This window comes from Anoplopoma fimbria, chromosome 20 (genome assembly GCF_027596085.1).
Source record: "Anoplopoma fimbria isolate UVic2021 breed Golden Eagle Sablefish chromosome 20, Afim_UVic_2022, whole genome shotgun sequence".
Classification (NCBI taxonomy): domain Eukaryota; kingdom Metazoa; phylum Chordata; class Actinopteri; order Perciformes; family Anoplopomatidae; genus Anoplopoma; species Anoplopoma fimbria.
Window position 1 is genome coordinate 20,388,234 of NC_072468.1, and position 20,764 is coordinate 20,408,997.

Below are 20,764 nucleotides of genomic sequence, written 5' to 3' on the forward strand. Positions count from 1 at the left end.
TTATTTCTTTAGTGAGTGCAATGGTTATTAGGAGCCAAACCCAGTCTCTCAATGAAGTCATATCCCTGCTGACAGAGCACTAGAACTAACATGCATATGTAATTTAACAAGCCTCTGCTGAGCTTATCAAAAATAATAAACATCCCACTGATCTCACACAGGACCACTGAGATCACTCAGCAATGACGACACACTGGAAAATACGGATCACATATGTGCACAAATGTCTTTTTTATACGTTTGAAATGTCATTGCCTATCTCTTAATGCTCTAATTCCACACTTTCCCACCCGCTTCTTATTTCCATTACTAATATAACTCAAACCTAACTTCTTCAGTCTAAACACTAAACTTAAAACCTTGAAAAAGTGAGGATGAGACCAAATGATTTATCTGAAAAAAGTCTGAAACTCTAAACAGCAGACCTACACAGAAGCACACAGATAAACAAAACACACACATACCTTAGACACAGACAGTGTCTTTGGCATGTGTGTAAAGATATAGTCACCGACAGACAAGCAAAGGCCATGTCACTGTTTCTAAGGAGACGTCAACATTGTGAAAACAGATGAGGGAACACGTGTGGAATTTTAAGACTGTTCACCACTTCATCACTTCTTCAATCCTACATCACTCACTGCCTGTCACAAACAAATGGCTACATGCAGATCACAAGCCAGTCCGAGAGATTTAAGGTGCTTGTTTATTAACTAAATGAGTTTTAACAGCATACACAGTACAAATGATCCGTGTTTCCCACCCAGAATAATAATAATTATAAAAATAACTTAGGTCCTCCTGCTTAGTTTTCTGGAAAAAACTGTAAAACAGCGTCATCAGAAGGCTACATTATGCGTTTAAATCTAGCGTACATGTATATATCGTGTCTGTTTAAAGACAAATCAATACTCTATAGGCAGTTTTTATGAAGCCATAACTGTTATCCCACTTGCCAAAGCCCTGAGAAATGTAAAAAAAGGCCTGCAATATCTGGGTTTGCTAGATCTGACTTTTAAGTTAAGATTTTTGCATTCTACCTAAAACCGGAAGAAATTGTCAGTTTCTTTTAAGAAAAATACATTCACTGTCCAACAAGGCAACCAAAATCTATCGTGCTTTACATCAGTTTCCTGCAGACACAGCCCTGTTCCCCACTTCCTCCAGTTGACACAGGGCCAGCCTGTCAATAATTCTGTCCTTTGATGTACAACATCAGCATCCATTAAAGAAGAGTGTCCTCGCTGTCCTCGCTGTGTGTGCTGAGCTGGGTTTTCCTGCGAGCCGTGATTGCTGCCCAGACTCTACACAGCATGCCACCTCTGAAACAGCAAATTTAAATAGATTGAAATACAGTGTTACAAAACAAGACATCTCAAACACAATTGGGGCTTTTTTAATGAAAGTCAGTTTGAAAAAAAATAAAAATCTGTTTGTGTCTGTGTTTCTGCATGGACAGATGATGTGAGAGTGATGTGTGGAGGCAGCTCACCTTATTTCACAGTACATCAAGTCTTCCCTGGAGGCCATGTAGAAGAGACAGTCCAAGGTGAACTCATGAGAGAGCAGCTAGGAAACAGGATCACACAGGTTTGGATTAACAGTGGGTAGATTAGTGATACCAATCAGCCACAGGAGTAAAAAAAACAAAAACAAAGAAAAAGGCCTATCTTAGGATGAATCTACCTTATTTATCGTGTCTTCGTCTACTGGGACAGACTTGAGCCAGCGCACCAAAGCCTTCACTTCTGGATTCAAACCTTTCTGTGTGGCCAATCCACCATCTAATAATGCACAGAGATTACAACCATTTAGACTGGATGGTTCACTGTAACTCATAGTATTAATGTTACACACAACCAAAATATGCATCATATTTCCGCAGGGCAGACAGTATAATCATTATCCAAACTGAAAAGTCAGGTTTGAGCATGTTAGCTGAAGATCTACGCCTCTGACAAGAACCAGTCGGGCAGAAATCCTGAGCCAGAAGCTGAGGTGTGGTAGGGATTCACTGGTACAAGTGTTGAGAAACAGTAAGGAGCATCACTGAGTATACTGATAATCCATAGAGGGCTTGGTCCCTTAATGCAACACTGGTCATGCTGCAGCTTGTGCAGTTAATCATCAGACATTAGGCCGAGCTCTTACCAACTCTTAGATATTGGCTCACTCCTCATAGGGTTGGCAAACAAATGCAGATGCATGAAAATGCAATAATAGCTATACATTCGGGCTGAATATCCTCCATTTTAATTTGGTATATTTTCTTAACTAAATATTGTAAGTGGAAGGGGATCATAACAAACATGTTTACTTTACCTGGATTCAGAGGTTTGATGATGATGCCTGACCAAAATTAAATAGAATACCCAAATATTGAATGTTTGCTTTAAGCAGATGGGATCACAATGGATTATCCTGGCTCAATAAAGGTTAAATAAAAATCACATATTGCATTAAAGTAACATATTGCATTAAAGATTCAAAATTTATTTTTCCAGTACTTTTTGCACTCTGTACCCTTGCAATATTGTATTCTACAATTTACAAAAACACTTGACTTTATTATAGACATGTATGATGGCATTCATTGCTTTTATATATATATATGCATCAAATATTTCACATACTTGTATGTACCCAATAATTATATGCTTATGTGTAACTTACTTTATTCAGGTATTTTTTCTAACTTCCCAGAAATTGTTATTTGAATTGTATGAGAAAATTGAGAGCAACGAAAAAAACAGATACAAATTCTTTAAATGTATGAAAAATACTTCAAAAATCAGTAATAAAACTGATATCGATACGAGATGTGAGACTTTGCAAATTTGAGTCTTTTTAGTTTAAAAGTCCCTATTTGTGTTTCCCTGGACGCCGTTTCCTTGTTGAACCACAACGGAGGTATATGAACATTGTCGGGAGAAAAAAATTGTTGTAACATTGAACTATCAAAACTGTAGATGACAACTTGATCTGGTCGACTGCAAAAAGCCTCATTTTATATTCTGCTTAATTTAAGAATGTGGGTTTTTTTCCACAGAAATTAGGACTTTGTATATCTTTTACAATGTAGTTGCGCTACATCCTCTACTTGACCTATAACTCTCTCAACATACATTTGACATGTGAGATTTGCATTAAGGTAAACCTATATCTTCTTCTCACATACTCAAACTCACCTGGCAGTAATATCAAAGTTATGTTCCATCTATGGATGTAACAAAGTGTGTGGTTAAAAAAAAAATTACCCTCAGTGACTTCAGCTTTTCTCAGTGCATCTATCTGTTCCTGCTTCCTCTGGACAGAGCTCCTCAGTAGCTCCTGATACTCTCTCTCCTTCTCATTCAGCTGACTCAGCAGTCTGAAACACAAACACCCATCATTACTCAGCAGAAAGCAGTGCAACTGGAAAATCTTCTTAATTACTGTGTACTGCCAAAAAGAGAGATGTCGTTGTCGGAGGTATTTCAGTTTTTTTCCACAGCAAAAACATTTAATTTAACGTCCAAATTTCAGTTTACGTAGCCTTGAAAACTAAACAGACATGACAATACTGGTGGTAATTAAAAAAAATCTCTCAAATTCATCAAAAGTAAATATAGCATACATCATGAACATGAAAGATTTGTGGTAAAGAAAACGGCTAAATGCTACCTGCTGGTCTGTGTTCGCAGGTCCCTCAGTTTCTCACCGAGGGGGCAGCTGCTGTTGATGACCAGGTCTGTAGGGGAGTTGGGGCTAGCCGTGGGCAGAATCTCACATATGGATGATGTCTGCCGCATATCTTCTAGCGAAAACATCTGGTCAGGGTCAATAACTACAGGAGTGTCTGGATCAGCAGACTGCTCCTCAGTAGTGCTGTCCTCCGTCTCAAATGAGGACTGCAGCTGGAGTTTCAGCTCTGAGAGGGGGGGTGACGGGGAAGAATGGAAGAAGATAGACAATTAATAAATAAATAAGAGGAATCCCAAAGTACTGAATTCTACTGCATAAGAAGAAGCTCGACCTGGTAGGAGCACAGTGATAGCATCCTGCACTGCCTGTCTCAACAGATTGTCCAGAGCAAACATCCAGTGAGGTTTCACTTGCTGTTGCCTCAACACCTTCTTTACCTGCATACAGAGCAAAAAGTTTAACATGACTGAGATCTAACGAAGCCTATAGCTGACTGCAGTGTCATCACCAGGAAGATCTGTGTGTTGACTCTGAAGCAACTTACTGCATCTTGGAAGCTGAACAGCACCGCCTGCAGGCTGTTCAGTGATACTCTGGCAGCGACCAGCGTGGTCCGTAGTGCCAGCAAGCTGCTGGTCAGCTTCTTCCTGTCAGGGGAGCGGATGTTGTCGCCCAGGCAGCTAATGAGCTCTGTGATGTTGTCTGCAGTTAGCGTTGGTCCTCTGTCATGCTTTTAAGAGAAAGATTATTGGAAAAATGAGGAGGATACACTACCTTCCACATGCCCTTATTAACTGAGGTGGGTTTTTCTGTAAAAACACAGTAAAACTGCATCATCATTCAAATTGCATCATTGTTTGCAGAGAAACCAACAGCGTACCAGGAAGCTTTTATGGATCGAAGTACAGTACAGCTCTCATTCTGGAAGTACTCACTATAGTACTCATTGATTGGATAGTAACATATAGGCTTTTTTCCAGCTCATTAGGGTTAGACCATTTCAAACAATATTGTCATATCAAATTTCAAATCAGCTTTGTTTCTCCATATTTTTTATATTTATATTTTCCATCATTTTTGTATTCTGCATCATTGCACTGATGTATTATTCTTTGCAATCTACATAAAGAGCCATATGTATAGATATTGTATTTGTTGTTCCTTGTTGTATTGTTTAGATATGTATACTGTATATGTTGTCCTTGTTTTGAGCTGTATTAGAGCATGTTTATGTACATTAAGAGCAACCAAAAAAAAAAAGATTCAAATTCCTGGTATGTGGACTCAGACCTGGCCAATAAAGCCAATTCTGATATTGAACCTCTGAAGAAACAGCTGTGGTGCTGTATTGAAAACAGCACAATTTAATGTTTTTTGGATTACTCAAAGCACTTGTAAGTGCACAAAAATACTTTTGCCTTTTAATCAGTATGATATTTAAATTGATATTACAAGAAACTACTGTTATATTTGACATTTTCATTAAATCGTTCATCACACAGCGAAATAATATATATCATTTTAGGTTACTGTTATGTGACAAAATTTTCTGCATTTGTTCTTGGGGAAAAAACTTTCATGCACAAGACATTTCAGCTTTTACGTGGAAAACAATTGCCAAACCCAGTATAAAACAAAATGACAGAAATGTCCTTAGGCTCAAGATAATTGACTTGCAAGCCAACTCTAAGATTAACTTTGCACTCACTGCAGACAGTCACGCCTTGTGCATCACACAGAGGTTCATGTTGTTAGGGTTTGAGGAATGCCGAGGGTGCAACATGTCGGGACAATTTGTGTGATATCAAGCTAAGAGGGGATCCAAACACTCAGTGCTTATTATGTGTACTTTTCCATTTACATATAATGTCTTTGCCCACTAGCTAGGACTTTGCAGATACTGATAAACAGCATCTGTGGAATATAATAACTGGCCAATAATTATCTGTGAAATAATAATCTGTTTTACTCAAAGAATTGTTCTGCAATTTTATTCTGAATCTGTATTTGGAAATTGTCTATTTAATTGTTTAAACATGAATTTAAAATCCTAACCAGAGAGAGGTACTGCTAGTTTGCTCTATGTACTATATAATGTAATGTGTCAAGTCATGTAGTTAATAGATTTCACAATGCTTTGAACTTTATTGTCTTGATTTTTCTTCACCCACCTGAGGCACAGATTCCAGTATATTAGAGACGACAAGGCTGATGTAGTCTGTGAGGATTCGGTGCAGTGTGGCTCTCCTTTCGCTGTCCTTTCTCAGCATAAAAAGACCCATATTCTCCTCTGTTGAGGCTGGACTGCTCATGCATGATGGGGAGTCCTCTGGTATTCTGGACAGTAGGGAGCGACAAAGAGATCAATGACACCAGATCCACAGATAAAAGATAGTAAAAAAACAAGTAATATATCTACTGAAACTGGAAATCCACGAAAAAGAAATAAAAAGCTATTATCATTAATTAATTATGTATGTAAAACATAACGCTGCGGAAGAACTATTGAAATTGTAATGTTTATTATTTTTATTAATATTATCATTATTATTTTTGCTCCGTTTTTAAGCGGAAAAAATAGGTGCTTGGGCTACCCGAAAACCCTTCAAAGTTTCCACAAACATCTGACTCGGCGAAAAAAGTGAAACATGGTTGTCTGCAGACCGTGGCATGTGATATAGTGGCACTATACCCTTTTTATGTCTACACAGGATGTAACCTCAAAAGACTATCTGACTGAAACCAGAGTGCGGTTTTCCACTGATGTAAGATCCTGTAGAACTGTGGCTGATGCAGAGATTATAAGATTTTTATGTTCTGTTGAGCAATAATCTAACTCACGAAAGATAGCTGCTCGTGCTGGGTGGGCTCTCAGACTTTTCATCTGCTTTGAGGGCGGACTGGTGCCACCTGAGGTCCAGGGAACAGGACAGGTCGATTGAACCCGAGTACGAATCAGTGTCCTCCACCAGGATGGAGACCGGTACAGACAGGCTGCGTTGGTAGTCAGCTGTAAAACCCCCGGTGAAAATGGGGTTAGTTACTGTATGAGTGTTCATAATTGCTGACATTAGCCAGGTTTCATAAAAACACTTGCAACAGGTGCAATAACCTTTTAAAAGAAACGTGACAGCAGAGGAAGACATTGAAATGTGAGAAACAGTAACGTGATAACGATAAATAAACTATAGAAGATATTGTGATGGAAACAGAAAGCAATTTAGAAAAAATTGCCTGATGGAAAAACTGACAACATATGTGAGAAAGAAGAGCAGTATGTGATTTTGAAGTGTAGCTTAAGTAAGTGAAGCCTCACTAGAAGAGAGGTAGTCATTAGGTTCTGATTCCTGCGGAGCTTTGGGCTTCTTCCTGGGAGACGACCTGAGGAAGGTGTCACTCAGCAGCTTTGTGGCTGTGGATCTGTCGTCAGGGTCCGGCACGAAACAGTTCATGATGAAGGCCTTTGCCTGGTCCGACATGCACTCTGGAACTTTGGGGTGGATCTTAAACATGCCCACCTTGATGGGATTGTTCAAAGGAAATTTGTTAATGTTCATTTAAACAACTTAACTTTGGGATTATGTGTTTTAAAAAGAGAAAGAAAGGAATATTTGTTCAACAAAATCTATAGCCATGCCCGTAGTTGTGTGAGGTTGTACTCATGCTGTGTTCATGTTATGATAAATATGACTTTCGAATAGCGCTCACATCAACATATGAATTTGTGGTTATGACTGGGAAACTCTGATTTTAGGCACTTCCAAGTTATTCAGTGCCAAAGCTGGATATATTGGAGCTTTGATAAGAATCAAATGAATATGTATTAAATATTACATGAGACAAACACTGTTGTTCATGTAATGTAATCAACCCTAAGTTGTTACCATGGGAATCTTTATCATTTCTACCAGCCATCCCATAAGACATGAACGTGGGTTTTAGGCACATTAGTGCTTTGTGTTAAAAACTAACCACCATAGTTATATTCTCACAATAACTTTGCCAACATGCCAATGTTTACCATGGTCACCTTCTTAATTTAATGTGTTAGCATGTTAATAATTATCACTAAACCCACCAGAGGTGATGCTTTAAAGGTTTTTGACAATTTTGGATTTTGACCTGATGATGGCACTAGATGAAAAGAGAACACATTCATTATAATTCATCCTCAGGGAGACAGGACAGTATGTTCCCGATTTAAATGGCAAGCCATTCAATAGCTATTAAGATATTTCAGTCCAAACCCATAAACAGGGACTTTTATGATTTCCACTCAAAGCCCCACTAGAATGTAAATCTAAAATCTAAAATGTAGAACTATGCTTTTATGAAAACGCCACAACCTGCATGTATTAACGTAGTTACCTTGAACATGGCCGCCTGAGGACTTCCCAGCTCATGGAAGGGTGGTTTGCCTGTCGCCATTTCTATGATAGTGCACCCTAGGGACCAGATATCAGCCGGCTTCCCATAACCCCGAGGCCCTTGGTCTATGATCTCTGGGGCCATGTACTGGAGTGTTCCTATAGAAAGATAATCATAGAGCGATTAAAATGCAACTATTGCAATCAGTTCACAGACAAAAATACAGCAAATCCTTCTAATATAGTTAAATATGTTAATGTATGAAAATGTGTGAAACATCAGAGCCATAAATGTTTTAGAATATACAGCAAATCTTACCAGCAAATGTCTCAGTACAGGGGTTGATCCCTGCTAATCGTTTAGAGGTTCCAAAGTCAGAGATCTTCAACACTCCACTATATGTGTTGATCAATACATTGTCACCCTGCAGCACAGACACATTACCCACATTGAGATGTTTCACAAACACTACTATCTTATACCATAAAGCTAGGATGCCATTTGTCCTCCAAATCCCAAAGGTGCCCCACTCACCTTAATGTCTCTGTGGACTATCTGATTGTCATGAAGGTATTTCAGTCCCTCCAGGATCTGTTTGGTGTAGAAGATGATGGTGGCCTCGTTGTCTTTCAGGGGACCCCATTTGGAGCGCAGGAGAGATGACAAACTACCTGCAAGCAGAAAAATGTAAAATTAAGTAAGCGTATCCTTTTTTTTTTTTTTAGACAAGAATCCTGCCCATGTTCATTAAAGCAGAGATGAGAACAAAACACCATTTCTACTGTTTGTGTCACACTCGAAAATGCAAATCTTTGTTTTTATAGAAAAAATAAGTCATTTCCCAGCTACATGTGGAATAATCAAAACAAGATTTGTTCCAACATTGTATTTTTTTTAATAATCACACCATTGTCTGAAGAGATTTTTCTTCAATGAGCAGGATGTTGAAACCACCCCCCTTTTTATAGCCACTGGCTTCCAGTATAGGTTATGCAATCATGCATACACAGAGTCAGAGGGTCACTTCCTTGATGCTTAATAGAGGCATCATGCTGTACCAAAGTTTCACAGTAACTTTTCACAGTAAGCTTCCTTATGCCAGCCCTTCTAAGGAAGCCAGGAATTACTTCTCTAGAAGTCTGTTGTGAAAACAAGTTTCAAAGAACATTATTATTTCATCTGGTGACTTATAGTAATTTTCCAATGTGTTGTGCAACACTGATTTATAATTCTGGTCTTTGTGTAAAATAAAAGTGAAAAAGCATGAGTAATTGTATAAGCAGATGGAACAGAATTGAACACAGCCAACCACTACATTTTAGACATCCTCAGGCAATTCTAGACACTTAGTACCTTATTTTATATATTATATAGCCAGTGTATGTTTGTATTATGAACAGTTACCCTCTACTGCTCTTTGAAGCTGAAACTCTTTAAAGTTTACATTTTAGTATCCATACCTCCAGGTACTTCCTCCATGAAGATCTTGATGAAGCCATCTTGACTGACGGAGCCCAGGTACTGGACAATATTTCTGTGTTTTAGCCTCTTGTGCAGAGCTATCTCTTCGTGAAGGGGCTGGGAGTACCTGGGAAAGACAGAGAAATTAAAGTGTGACTGGGATATTTTCCTAACTTTACAAGGTCAACTATACAACACCCCATATGATTAGTAAGGTTTATTGTCCTAAAACCATGTTGGATGGACAAACAAACACAGATTTTTATATACTTTATATACAAAAAAAATCTACACACTGTTATTGCAGGATAAAACACAGTTTTGTCCAAATCAGTTTGATATTGGTCAGAAAGAAAAAGAAAAGGTCTGGGAGATGCATAAGTAAAAGTCAAATATTTCACAAACATCCATTAATATATAGTTGGTAGGGAAGAATGTAGCATGTTCCAACATTGATCATTTTAGGATTTTAAGTAAATTAATGAAATGCTCAAGAGGATTTCAATTCCTACTTGACAAGCTTTAAAAAAAACATTAAGTCACATGACAGCTGCTATTGCACCACACTAGATGTGTCTTTCCTCTCCCCCCTGGTGTCTCGAGTACAGCTCGATGAATACAACGGTTAATACTTTGCTGTGTCTTCGATGCTTAAAATGCTTAAAAAGTGATTCAAGCATCATGTTTCCTTTGATGGAATCCGTTATTTCCACATGACACGGTGGTGCAGGCCGATGCTCTTTGTGCACATTATAGAGTAACAAGCAAAGAAATGAAAAATCAAAGCACTCATTAATCTCCCACAAGATTCCTGAAGAGCACTGGGGATCTAGAGCATGCAAGTGAGTGGTTTCTCTGCCAGATTATTTCCCATTAAGGTTATTATGGGAAAATTCTTGTGGGAAACAGTGCGTCTCCCGATAAGGGATGAATGAAGGAAAAAACAGTGCGAGTGTTGGTTTCTCATACGTCCTGTCCTTCTCTGGGATTTCCTTGATGGCGATGCGTACTTGGTTGCTCAGGTCCCTCCCAGCATACACCACACCGTACGTCCCTTTACCCAGAACTACCTTGTCGCCATTATCATTGGTTTCGTAGATGAACTGCAGAGGGAAAGGAAGACAGCCTGAGTCAGAAAGCATGGATATAACGTAAAGGGAACTGTGAGGAATTTCACAAGAAGGAGAAAAAAATGTGAAGAGTGGAGAGAACAGATGTTTCATTCAGGAACTGTTGCCATGAAAACAGAATCAACAAAGTCAAGAACTCTAAGAATAAGTATGCGAGTGTATAAGTACACAAATAGATAATACACAGAATGCCAAATTACATGGAAAACATGACAATGTTTTTTTATGTTGTTGAGAACTGGATTTCCACCCAGCAGTTGCAGTTTTTTCTACTTGTTGAGGCATGTCAGACCAAAAATAAAGCACACACTGCGTCAGCGGAGTGGGAGGACTGAGACTGACCTCTGGTATTCCCTCAGCTAGATGGTTCAGGTCCTGGGCGGGCTGTTCAGCCAGCTGTAGCAGAGAGTTTACCAGCTCGCAGAAACTAGTGAGAAAACAGTGTGAGACGGCATTATTGGAGATCAGAATATGCTCTTAATCAGGCGTGTGGTTGAATAGAATTCCAGTGATTTTCCGTTAAAATGAAGAGAAAACCAACAACATCAGATGTGCCTGTAGACTTTTGCCAAAGAAGTTACCCATAAAAGGCAAGTGCCCAGTATGTGGAAGAAAGTGTCACCTATGTGTGGAGACTCAACAGAGTCCACTGTGGAGGTTTTAATCACAGTGCAATATTTTAAGAAGTGGTTCCCCTTTTTTTATTTATATATTGGACAGGAAGATGTTAATGTACGAGTGCCAGCATGCGGTCGACAAGATAAACCGTCCTGTCATGGGTTTCAAACTATTGCCCTGACCAACAGTTGCAGGTTGTATTGCAACACAAAAAAACATTATGTCAACAATGGCAATGAAAAAAGAAGACTCCTAACAACAAAGCGTGGTTAAATACAATGTCAGATTTATAATATATATATATATTTTAAGTTGGATTTGTAAATGTTCTATGGGGAAGAAAATGCACTCAAAACGTTTGTTAGAATTCAACGATACACACAATGCGTATTGGTGAGAAACACTGAACGCAAACTTAACTTTGGTTTATTTAAAGGAAAACTCCAAAAGTGCACCTTTAAAGAGATCAGTTGACCCAAATCACAAAACAAAAAAAACATTTCCAACAATATTTCCCTACTTCTCCAAGTAGGTTGCAGCCATGCAGACAGCATTCTATTTCTATGAAAGGAAGTGCCCAAAAAGACTCTGAGGGTTTTCTGAGTAGGATATTGTATCAGGATTTAGGAGCGCTTTGACTTCTCTATTATATTGAGGTGGCAGCAGAGGTTTCAACAGTGGGTCTCTCAGAACTGATTCTATCTGCAGTGGTAGATACCACAAGAGGTTTTGTGATTTGGGTCACTTATCTCTTAAAGTTAGAGTGACCTAAAGCTCAATAAAAAAAAAAAAAAGACTCATATAATGTGATTGAAACACACTCCACAAAAGCTGGTTAGCCTATTTGCCTGATTGGTGATTATCTTCCTGCACCCTATAATGATGGTCTGTTTTTCTTTATCTAGGTAGTCATTCAGACTGCCTCACACACACACACACACACACACACACACACACACACACACACACACACACACACACACACACACACACACACACACACACACACACACACACACATACACACACACATATATACACACATTATACACACACAATCTGCCCTGCCGTTATGTTTGCCAACGTATCACTCACCCTTTACAGTGAAGCTCAGAAGGGAAACAGAGCTGGAAGTCATCCGAGTTGTAGTGGACATACAGGAAGCAGCTCCGCTCATCAATCTTTGAAGCACTAGAGATTGGAAAAAAAGCAATTTTAACTATTCATATTGTCGTAATCCTAAATTTATTTGTTATAAAAAAGAAATGGTAGCGTCATAAACTGTATATAGAACTCTGCTGAACATAAAAGATGTTGACACTGAGACTATCTATCAACAGCTTTTCTGTTCCAGGGAAGCAAGGGACGATGTTTGCATTACAAAAGGTATCAGCTTCTGGATTGAATAATTCATTCAATGCTGATGAGCAAGGCCCTGCAACCAAACACAATACAAGCTGATAAAGTTGTTTGTTTGCTTTTTTTTTCAGTAGCCCAGCAGCTAACTGTTCTTGCTGGAAATTGCCCAAGTTGACGCAAAGCCTGAATCCATATTGACAAAACAAAGATCTGACTGACAGACAAGGTTTCCCAATAAGCCTGCATGTCATGTTTTGGGTCCTTTGACTCAGATGCAGGCTTGACCACACCCAGAACTCAAGAGCAGATATTTGAGAGATGTCAGCACATGATAAACTCTCCACTTTACCTTACTCCCCGAATTGCAGAGGCTGGGAAAGTCCACTGGTGTAAGCCTTTCTGTAGAATGAAGGAGTAAAGTCAAAACATGGGACTCTGACTGCTGAATCCACAGTGTGTTACACATAACTGAGCCGCTTTCATTTGCATGCACGTAGACATGCAAGAGACAGAAAGCAAACAGTCCTGAGGGCATGAAGTAAGTCTTTTTTTTTTTTTTAAACACACAATGAAGCTTTAAGAACACACCCACCTGATTAAAACATTCAGTGGAACACAAATCATTGTGAGAAAGTTGGTTCTTCCTTTCGTTATGCAATTTATTCTACATCCTGTGTGTCTGGCACGTACTCAGAAGTATTTATTCAGATAAGACGGTGGTTCTGTGGGTGGGGCCCTAGAGGGTCTACATACCTTTAATAAGGGTGTGACGTGTTTCAACTGGACAGTGCGACTTTCGTCCTCCTCGCTCACACACACTATAGCTGGTTGGAGGACTTTACTGGGCTCCAGAATGAGCACCTGAAATGCAGAAAATGAATTTATTTGTAATGGGAAGACAAAAACGTCTCGCTTTCTCCATCATTTCCTGACCAGATTCCTCAATATTGTTTACATAATAACAGTAGTGCGTGTTAACCTAAAAAATGGACAGAGCTGGGTTCCAATTAACAGATGCTCCACTACTAGAGAAGTTTAAGGTTTTCTGCACATTGTTAAGGTTTGTGTCAAGGTTTTCAGTGTCGTCTTACTGGGCAGCGGCCTGTGGAGTCAGTGGGTTTACAGGCCTGCAAAAGGAGCTCCATCCAGAAGTCCATGGTGTCCTGTTTAGGAGATTTAACATCAGGTAGCTTTGCAAATTGCCGGTACAGGATGTACGTCTCCATGATGGATGCCACATACCTGAGAGAAACACTAAACTCATTATAATCCAAGTTAATTGAATATGTAAAAAAATAATCATCCTGATGATGATTACATATGTTGGTCTGAATGATTACTACTAATGAAGAACTGCCTTACCAGACAGGGGCGTTGAGCCTGTAGAGTTTGTCAGAGGCCAAGATGACTTTCCGATGTTCGTTAACGAGGATGTTCGCTCCGAGGTAGAAGCCGACATCCCAGTAGTCCTTCATCTTCTCCAAAGTGCCCTTTCTACCAAGCAGGGTGCTTAGAGTCACACCTGAACAACAACATAACACAGAGCAAAACAATTACAAACTTACTCACTTTCAAACTAATAGGCTCATGTGTGCATCAACTGATGATGGCCCTCTTCACAACAAGCTCATTTTACATTATATTACATTACAGTCATTTAGCAGACGCTTTTATCCAAAGCGACTTACAATAAGTAAGTCATTTGTCTTCCAGGATGCTGGGATGGAGCAGGAACAATGTAGTAATATAGACTATCATGCATGTGCATTACTGGCACGGAATTTGCCAATTGGGATGTAACACTACATTAATTCTTATTGATAAATGATAATAGATAAGTTCTAAACACTATTACGCACTTGTATCAATCATGTGTATTGTGAAATTTATCTCAAGTACTATATGTTAAAATTACACTCTCCTGCATCATGCAATTGGATGTAAAACGATTGGTTTTCTGCATATTGCAATGCATGCTTAACACATTTAAACTCTAACCACAAATGTGGCTTTACAAATTCAAAATATGGGTTTTATAATAGCAAAACCTATGGATTATACCGCTTAAACATAAAGTGTAATGCATAAGTAGTATAGAATTTATTACACACTAAATCTGTGGACCATAAACATGTATTCTTGCCAAATTATCAAAGCAGGTATTTGTCACTGATTCTCTCTGATCCATAAAGCAGTAAGCACCTATTTTGCGCAGCTCAATAGAAGTGTCAAATTCATGTCCAGCAACCATCAGGAGGACCACGTTGTTGATGCCCGAGTGAAGAGTTGGCTCCGTCTCAAAAGCTTTTCCATACCTGATAAAAAATATAAAAAGAACGCTGATGGATAATACGAACACACTGACAGATAAGGGACATCAGTAACCTCAGAACAGTGATGCAACATAGACTGCATGCAAACAAGCAACATTAACAAAAGTATTATTATATAGGATCTGTAGTGACGAACTGCAGTGTAAATACAAAAGACAGACAAATGCCACGTCTCATTAGGTGTGGACCAGTTTGTAAGAGCAGATCCCAGAACACTAAGTGGTTGTACCAGTAGCAGGCCAGGTCTCTGCTGGGCTGGTCAGTGAACCCAGAGCTCATGAACATGTCTTTGTAGATCCGTCCACACAGGCAGTAGACGTCTGACGGCACCTTGACCCCCGACTCCACAATAGGCAGAATGGCCTGCAAAGCCTTAGGGCGATCCCCGGGTTTATTCCTCCTGGTGTGGCAAAAATTTGACAATGTCAGCAGTTAAGAGCTTTAACAAAACCCTTTTTATCTTGTATAAACACATGGCAAATAAAGGCTACCAGCTCAGAGTGGCGCAGAAACACCAAGCTGAAACCGGAGAATAGATTACAATCGTGTAATTGTGTTGACTTATCAAACAAAACGTGAATGCAGTAGGAGCCTTCTGGGTACCTGTTTAGAGCAAATATGTAGTTAAATTTGATGTTCTGATGCTTTGCTACTAGACACATGGGCAGCTCGTTGAGCGTCTCCACCAGTTTGATTATGGCATCGTAGTCCTGAGAAAAGAGGGTATAGAATTCCAATATATTATTTACTATGCTCGCGTCTAATGACGTTTAATAATTACCAGCCGCAGCAGCGTGTGGCTGGTGATGTAGCTGAGATCCAAATAGGGCCGAGTTCGAAGATGGTGTGGTCAGAGCAAGGGTGAAGAAGTAAGGGGGGGTAGGAAGTTGGAAAGTGGCCATTAACCCCTGTCCCAATTCGGCATTGCATCTGGTGTGATCCCATCGCAAGTCTCTTGTTTGCATTATTACAACATTTATTACTCATAATAATTCAACACCATAATGGTCGTTTTTTTGTTACTATCTACACCCATAAAGAACACATGACATGCAATCGAATCCAGGGTAATTGTCATGACTCTTGTATGCTCCATCTGTTTGTTAAATGGCATCAACACTAATACTTTAATATTGAAACACGTTTCGAAACATCATGTTTGATATCAAGCAAAAAATGCACATCTTTTGTGGTTAAAAGTTTAGTCAATCAATAAATTAGTTGATCCGTAGACCTTTATATAAATGTAAGAAAAATGCCAAACATCTTTAGGGTTTGAGCCAAGTGAAGATTTTGATGTTTTTTTCTATAAAATGAATCCCTTTGTTATTCAAAAAGAAAGATATTGATTAGTTGCAGAGCCCAAAATGCCATTTTTATTTCTTATATTGTTTGAGCAAATAAATAAATAAATAAATAAAAGGATAAAATAAATCATTTTATTTATTTATTTATTTGCTCAAACAATATAAGAAATAAAAATGGCATTTTGGGCTCTGCAACTAATCAATATCTTTCTTTTTGAATATTAATAACCAAAATCAGAGACCGTCTTGCAAAAGGATCACCCATCGACAACAGATTAAACCAGGGGCATAAAGAAGAGGGCCAATCCTACACTCCTACTTCTGGTGCCCATGCTCAGATCACACACACATCTTCAAACTCCACTTTATTCTGATCTCAACAACACACAGTCCTGACACACACACACACACAGGCACACAAGATGAAAACAATACCGTATCAACCATTGGTTGTAGCTCATGACATTTTTCAGAGGCATTTACTCACGCGCAGACGTAAACACACACCTGAATGTCCCTGTAGGACAACAGCAGGTTCATGACTATATCAGGGGTGAGCAGCTCTACACTGTCCAGGCGTTTCTGGATGCGGCTCAACTCCTCACTCAGGGCTTTGCCGCTGAACCGCTCACGTGCCATACGAATCTCATGCCGGATTGACTCCCGGAAGTACTCGCTGTCAGCACAAAGAGCAGGGGAATCATAACACTGCACACTCTCACAAATCTTCAACAAATCAGCTGTAAGTTATTGTATAAACAAATGCTTGTGATATCTGAGATGATAATGGTTTTCAGCTACCACCCCCTCCCCGATTGGTAAACAAAGCCCTGCAGTTGATGCCTGACCTGGACTGAACTTGTACATTGTTCAGCAGATGCACCAGTCTCTCCACCAGCGGGGTTAGCAGGGGCTCCAGCTGGAAACTGGGCTGCATCAACTCTTTGATACCATTCATCATGATTGTAGCGTCGCAGGCAAACACTTTGCCCTGAGGTGTAACTACGTAAGGGATGAATGTGTAACTGCCACACTGCTCCTAAAAGAAGATAATACACACATCATACAGGGACAAGTACACACCAGGCCTCTATGGAGCCGAGGCGTCATTTGACAGCTGTTTTTTTACGGCTTAATGTTTCATTACAGTTAAACTCTTAAATCACATAAATGCAATTAGTTTGCTCCTGATTTCACATTATCTTTGTTCTTACTATGGACATAATATCGCACTTTATCAAATCTGTCTTATCTCTAACTCCTGCATGCATTGCATTTGCTCCCTTTAGAGCTTTTCTCTGTTTTATATAGTTGTAAATTGACTATCTTTGGGTTTTGTGCCATATCAAAGCATTTGAGCATGTCACGTTTACATCTTGGAAATAGTGATGGCCTTTTCCTCACATTTTAGAGAGCAGACCATCGAATAGGCAATAAAAAAATAAGAGATATTAACATGCTCGTGGGTCCTGGGCCAAAAATCAACTGTGGGCCTGTATTGGCTCTATCATCTTACTCCCATTTAACTACAGTGAAGACAGATAGTACCACTAAACTGGCAAAACGCCTGAGTTTGCTTTAAAATAATGAATATCCTCCTTCATTATAGGAGACCCGGATACGTTTATAATGCAGGACGTTCCTCAATGTCATGTTTATCAGCTCTAATTTAACTTAAGTGGTGCATATTTATGACAATTATTCGAAACTATTTTGAACCTGACATTTTGGAGAGGAGGGCAATTTGTAATCCATAAATTGACAGATCTAGTTTCATTATGACATTCATTCATAACAAACACAATGGAAGTTACCTTGAGAGCCTGTAGATCACTATCCTGCTTGTAACAGTATAGGATTATGTTATTGGTCATGCTGAAGCTTTCTCTCACTCCCAAGTGATAGTAAAGGGAAGGCTGGCAGAAAGAGTCACTCATCTCAACCACTGCTACATCTGGGGAGGAGGAGGAGGGGGGGGAAATGATTCAGAGCATGGTTAGTTTGCGTAATTGGGCACATTTACGCGCACTCCAAATTACCCTCCCAGTCACCAGTCAGCAGTCAGCAGTCAGCGTGCCCGCACTTGCCTGCATTGTAGAAGCTATCCAGGATGTCTGTGGTCCCCATGGATATCCTCTCAAATGAAATGGTTTTCAAGACAGCGTGTGCGTCCGCGCAGGCTTCCTTCAGGCATTTCAGAGTCAAGTTCTCCTCCGTCTGCGGCACCGACGCGTCCTCGTTCGCAATGTATGCCACGGATACAGCTCTGGTGCGACTCCGCGGAGAGACGACCGTCTTACCGGAGCCGCCGGCGCCCAGCTCCATAGCCGAAGAGTCCTGCCACAAACTCCCAGCTGACACCCGGACGGGGTCTTTGCGCCTCAGGTCGTGCAGGCTCATTCGCCTGCGCTCCGTGGTGTACATGTCTCTGGCTTAATTATTCCGCAGCTCAGTGCGTGAATTGGTTCTTCTGTAGGGACAAAGTTCCCATGAATAAACTAAAACGCAGCAGCGGTAGTAGCGGTAGTAGTAGCAGCACTGTTGCGTGTTCCTGTAGTTCCCCCAGGTGTGTCTGTGTCGCCGCCCCCGCTCACGGAGCACACATCCACTGTCATTCCCGGTACTCCTCTCCAGTGGACCCGCCCTCCTCTCCTCTCCTGATCCGCTCCGCCCGCTGACATTTTGAGAGTGAAACTGAACGCCACTCCTCCGCCTCGACTCTCGCATGACCTCTGCTGAGAAAAACGTTTATACCGTCAGACAGACAGTTGCTGGTTGGTGTCCCTAACTGCAAGGCCACCTTTTTTTCTTTTTTTCTTTTTTCATTTCATTACATTACATTATATTATATTATATTATATTATATTATATTATATTATATTATATTATATTATATTATATTATTATTATATTATATTATATTATATTATATTATATTACATTATATTATATTACATTATATTATATTACATTACATTATATTATATTATATTATATTACATTACATTATATTATATTATATTATATTATATTACATTACATTACATTATATTATATTATATTACATTACATTATATTACATTACATTATATTACAGTCATTTAGCAGACGCTTTTATCCAAACGCGACTTACAATAAGTGTATTCAACATGTGTCCCTAACTGCAAGGCCACTTTTTTTTTTTTTTTTTACATTATATTACATTACATTATATTACATTACATTACATTATACTACATTACATTACAGTCATTTAGCAGACGCTTTTATCCAAACGTGACTTACAATAAGTGTATTCAACATAGGTATTCAAGAGAACTACTAGTCACCAGAAGTCATAAGTGCATCTCCTTTTTCTTAAACAAGCATCTAAAAAGCATAAAGAGATAATCCTTTATTAGTCCCGCAGCGGGGACATTTGCAGGATTACAGCAGCATAGGATATAGTGCACACAAGAGACATAGTAAAAAGAAAGACAAGATAAAAAATGTAATTGAATAAATAAACAAGTATTATAAATAAGCAATAGAAAAACAGTAAGAAATCCACAATAACTGAAATATTATATGTACAGATAGAAACTATTATAGCTATAAACCAGAGCAAAAGTACAGTGCAGAAGCAAATGAATACAATAAGTGCAACAAACTAATACGAATACAATAAGTGCAACAAACTAATATGAATACAATAAGAGCTAAGAGGAAGGCTCAGGGTAGTACTTCTTTTTAAACACACTTTTGGGTTTTTTTCAAATTCTGTCTCCTTGCATAACATTAACAAATAAGCCCCAGTTTGTGTACCTTTTTTCCTCCAAAATAATTCCAGTCAGAGCTGTAGAAACACAGGTGGACAGGCTCTTGCTTTGCTTCACCTGTTGCCATGTGTATTTTTTTTTTTTTTTATGTAATGCAATTTCATTAAAAGGAAAGTTCAATAAGTATCTAAACCTGGGGGACAGCTCTGCTCCCAGTAGACCACATGACACCAATACAATGTCACTAATACACTGTGCAATACAATAGCTTTAATAGTTTCTGTCTGTATATATAATATTTAAGTTACTGTGAATTCTTTACAGTTTTTTTAATTTATTGCTCATTTATAATACTTATTTTGATCTTGTCTTTTGTTTGCACCATCCTCTATGCTGCTGTAATCCTGTAAATTTCCCCGCTGCGGGACTAATAAAAGGATTATTTTATTTTATCTTATCTTATCTTAAGCACATTTGAGGCCGGATCCCTGATATTCTGCCATCCCTGGCAGTATGAGGAAAGTTTAGGCTTCAAGTTCCAGGCCAAGACCAAGTTAAACAAAATAAAAAAAAAAAAAAATGATATACAACAAAGATTTACAAACTTGTGTCCAGTAAATATTTGCGTTAATCTCCAAATGCTTAATCTCAAGGTTAGGTCATCTGTAATAGAAAAAAATGTAAGTAAATACATGAAAAATGTACAACGCTCTGATGAGGCGTCTTCATTAAAACTCTCAAGTCCA

The 20,764-nt window shown here is 39.0% G+C and overlaps 1 protein-coding gene across 1 annotated transcript; it reads right to left on the bottom strand.

The window, feature by feature from the left end:
* Positions 1-688: 688 nt before the first annotated feature.
* si:ch211-1i11.3 (mitogen-activated protein kinase kinase kinase 5) lies at positions 689-18,960 on the bottom strand. The gene is made up of 28 exons (XM_054620999.1): positions 18,348-18,960; positions 18,075-18,214; positions 17,109-17,299; positions 16,768-16,936; positions 15,557-15,663; positions 15,183-15,353; positions 14,823-14,935; positions 13,983-14,142; positions 13,712-13,862; positions 13,374-13,481; positions 12,970-13,019; positions 12,357-12,452; positions 10,986-11,070; positions 10,483-10,616; positions 9,513-9,640; positions 8,587-8,723; positions 8,371-8,476; positions 8,053-8,210; positions 7,001-7,202; positions 6,526-6,694; positions 5,856-6,021; positions 4,229-4,414; positions 4,016-4,121; positions 3,664-3,910; positions 3,258-3,370; positions 1,687-1,784; positions 1,493-1,569; positions 689-1,322 (listed from the first exon to the last, which is right to left on the bottom strand). The coding sequence occupies exons 1-28, from the start codon at positions 18,682-18,684 to the stop codon at positions 1,226-1,228; spliced, it is 4,002 nt and encodes a 1,333-aa protein (XP_054476974.1). The 5' UTR covers positions 18,685-18,960; the 3' UTR covers positions 689-1,225.
* Positions 18,961-20,764: the final 1,804 nt, after the last annotated feature.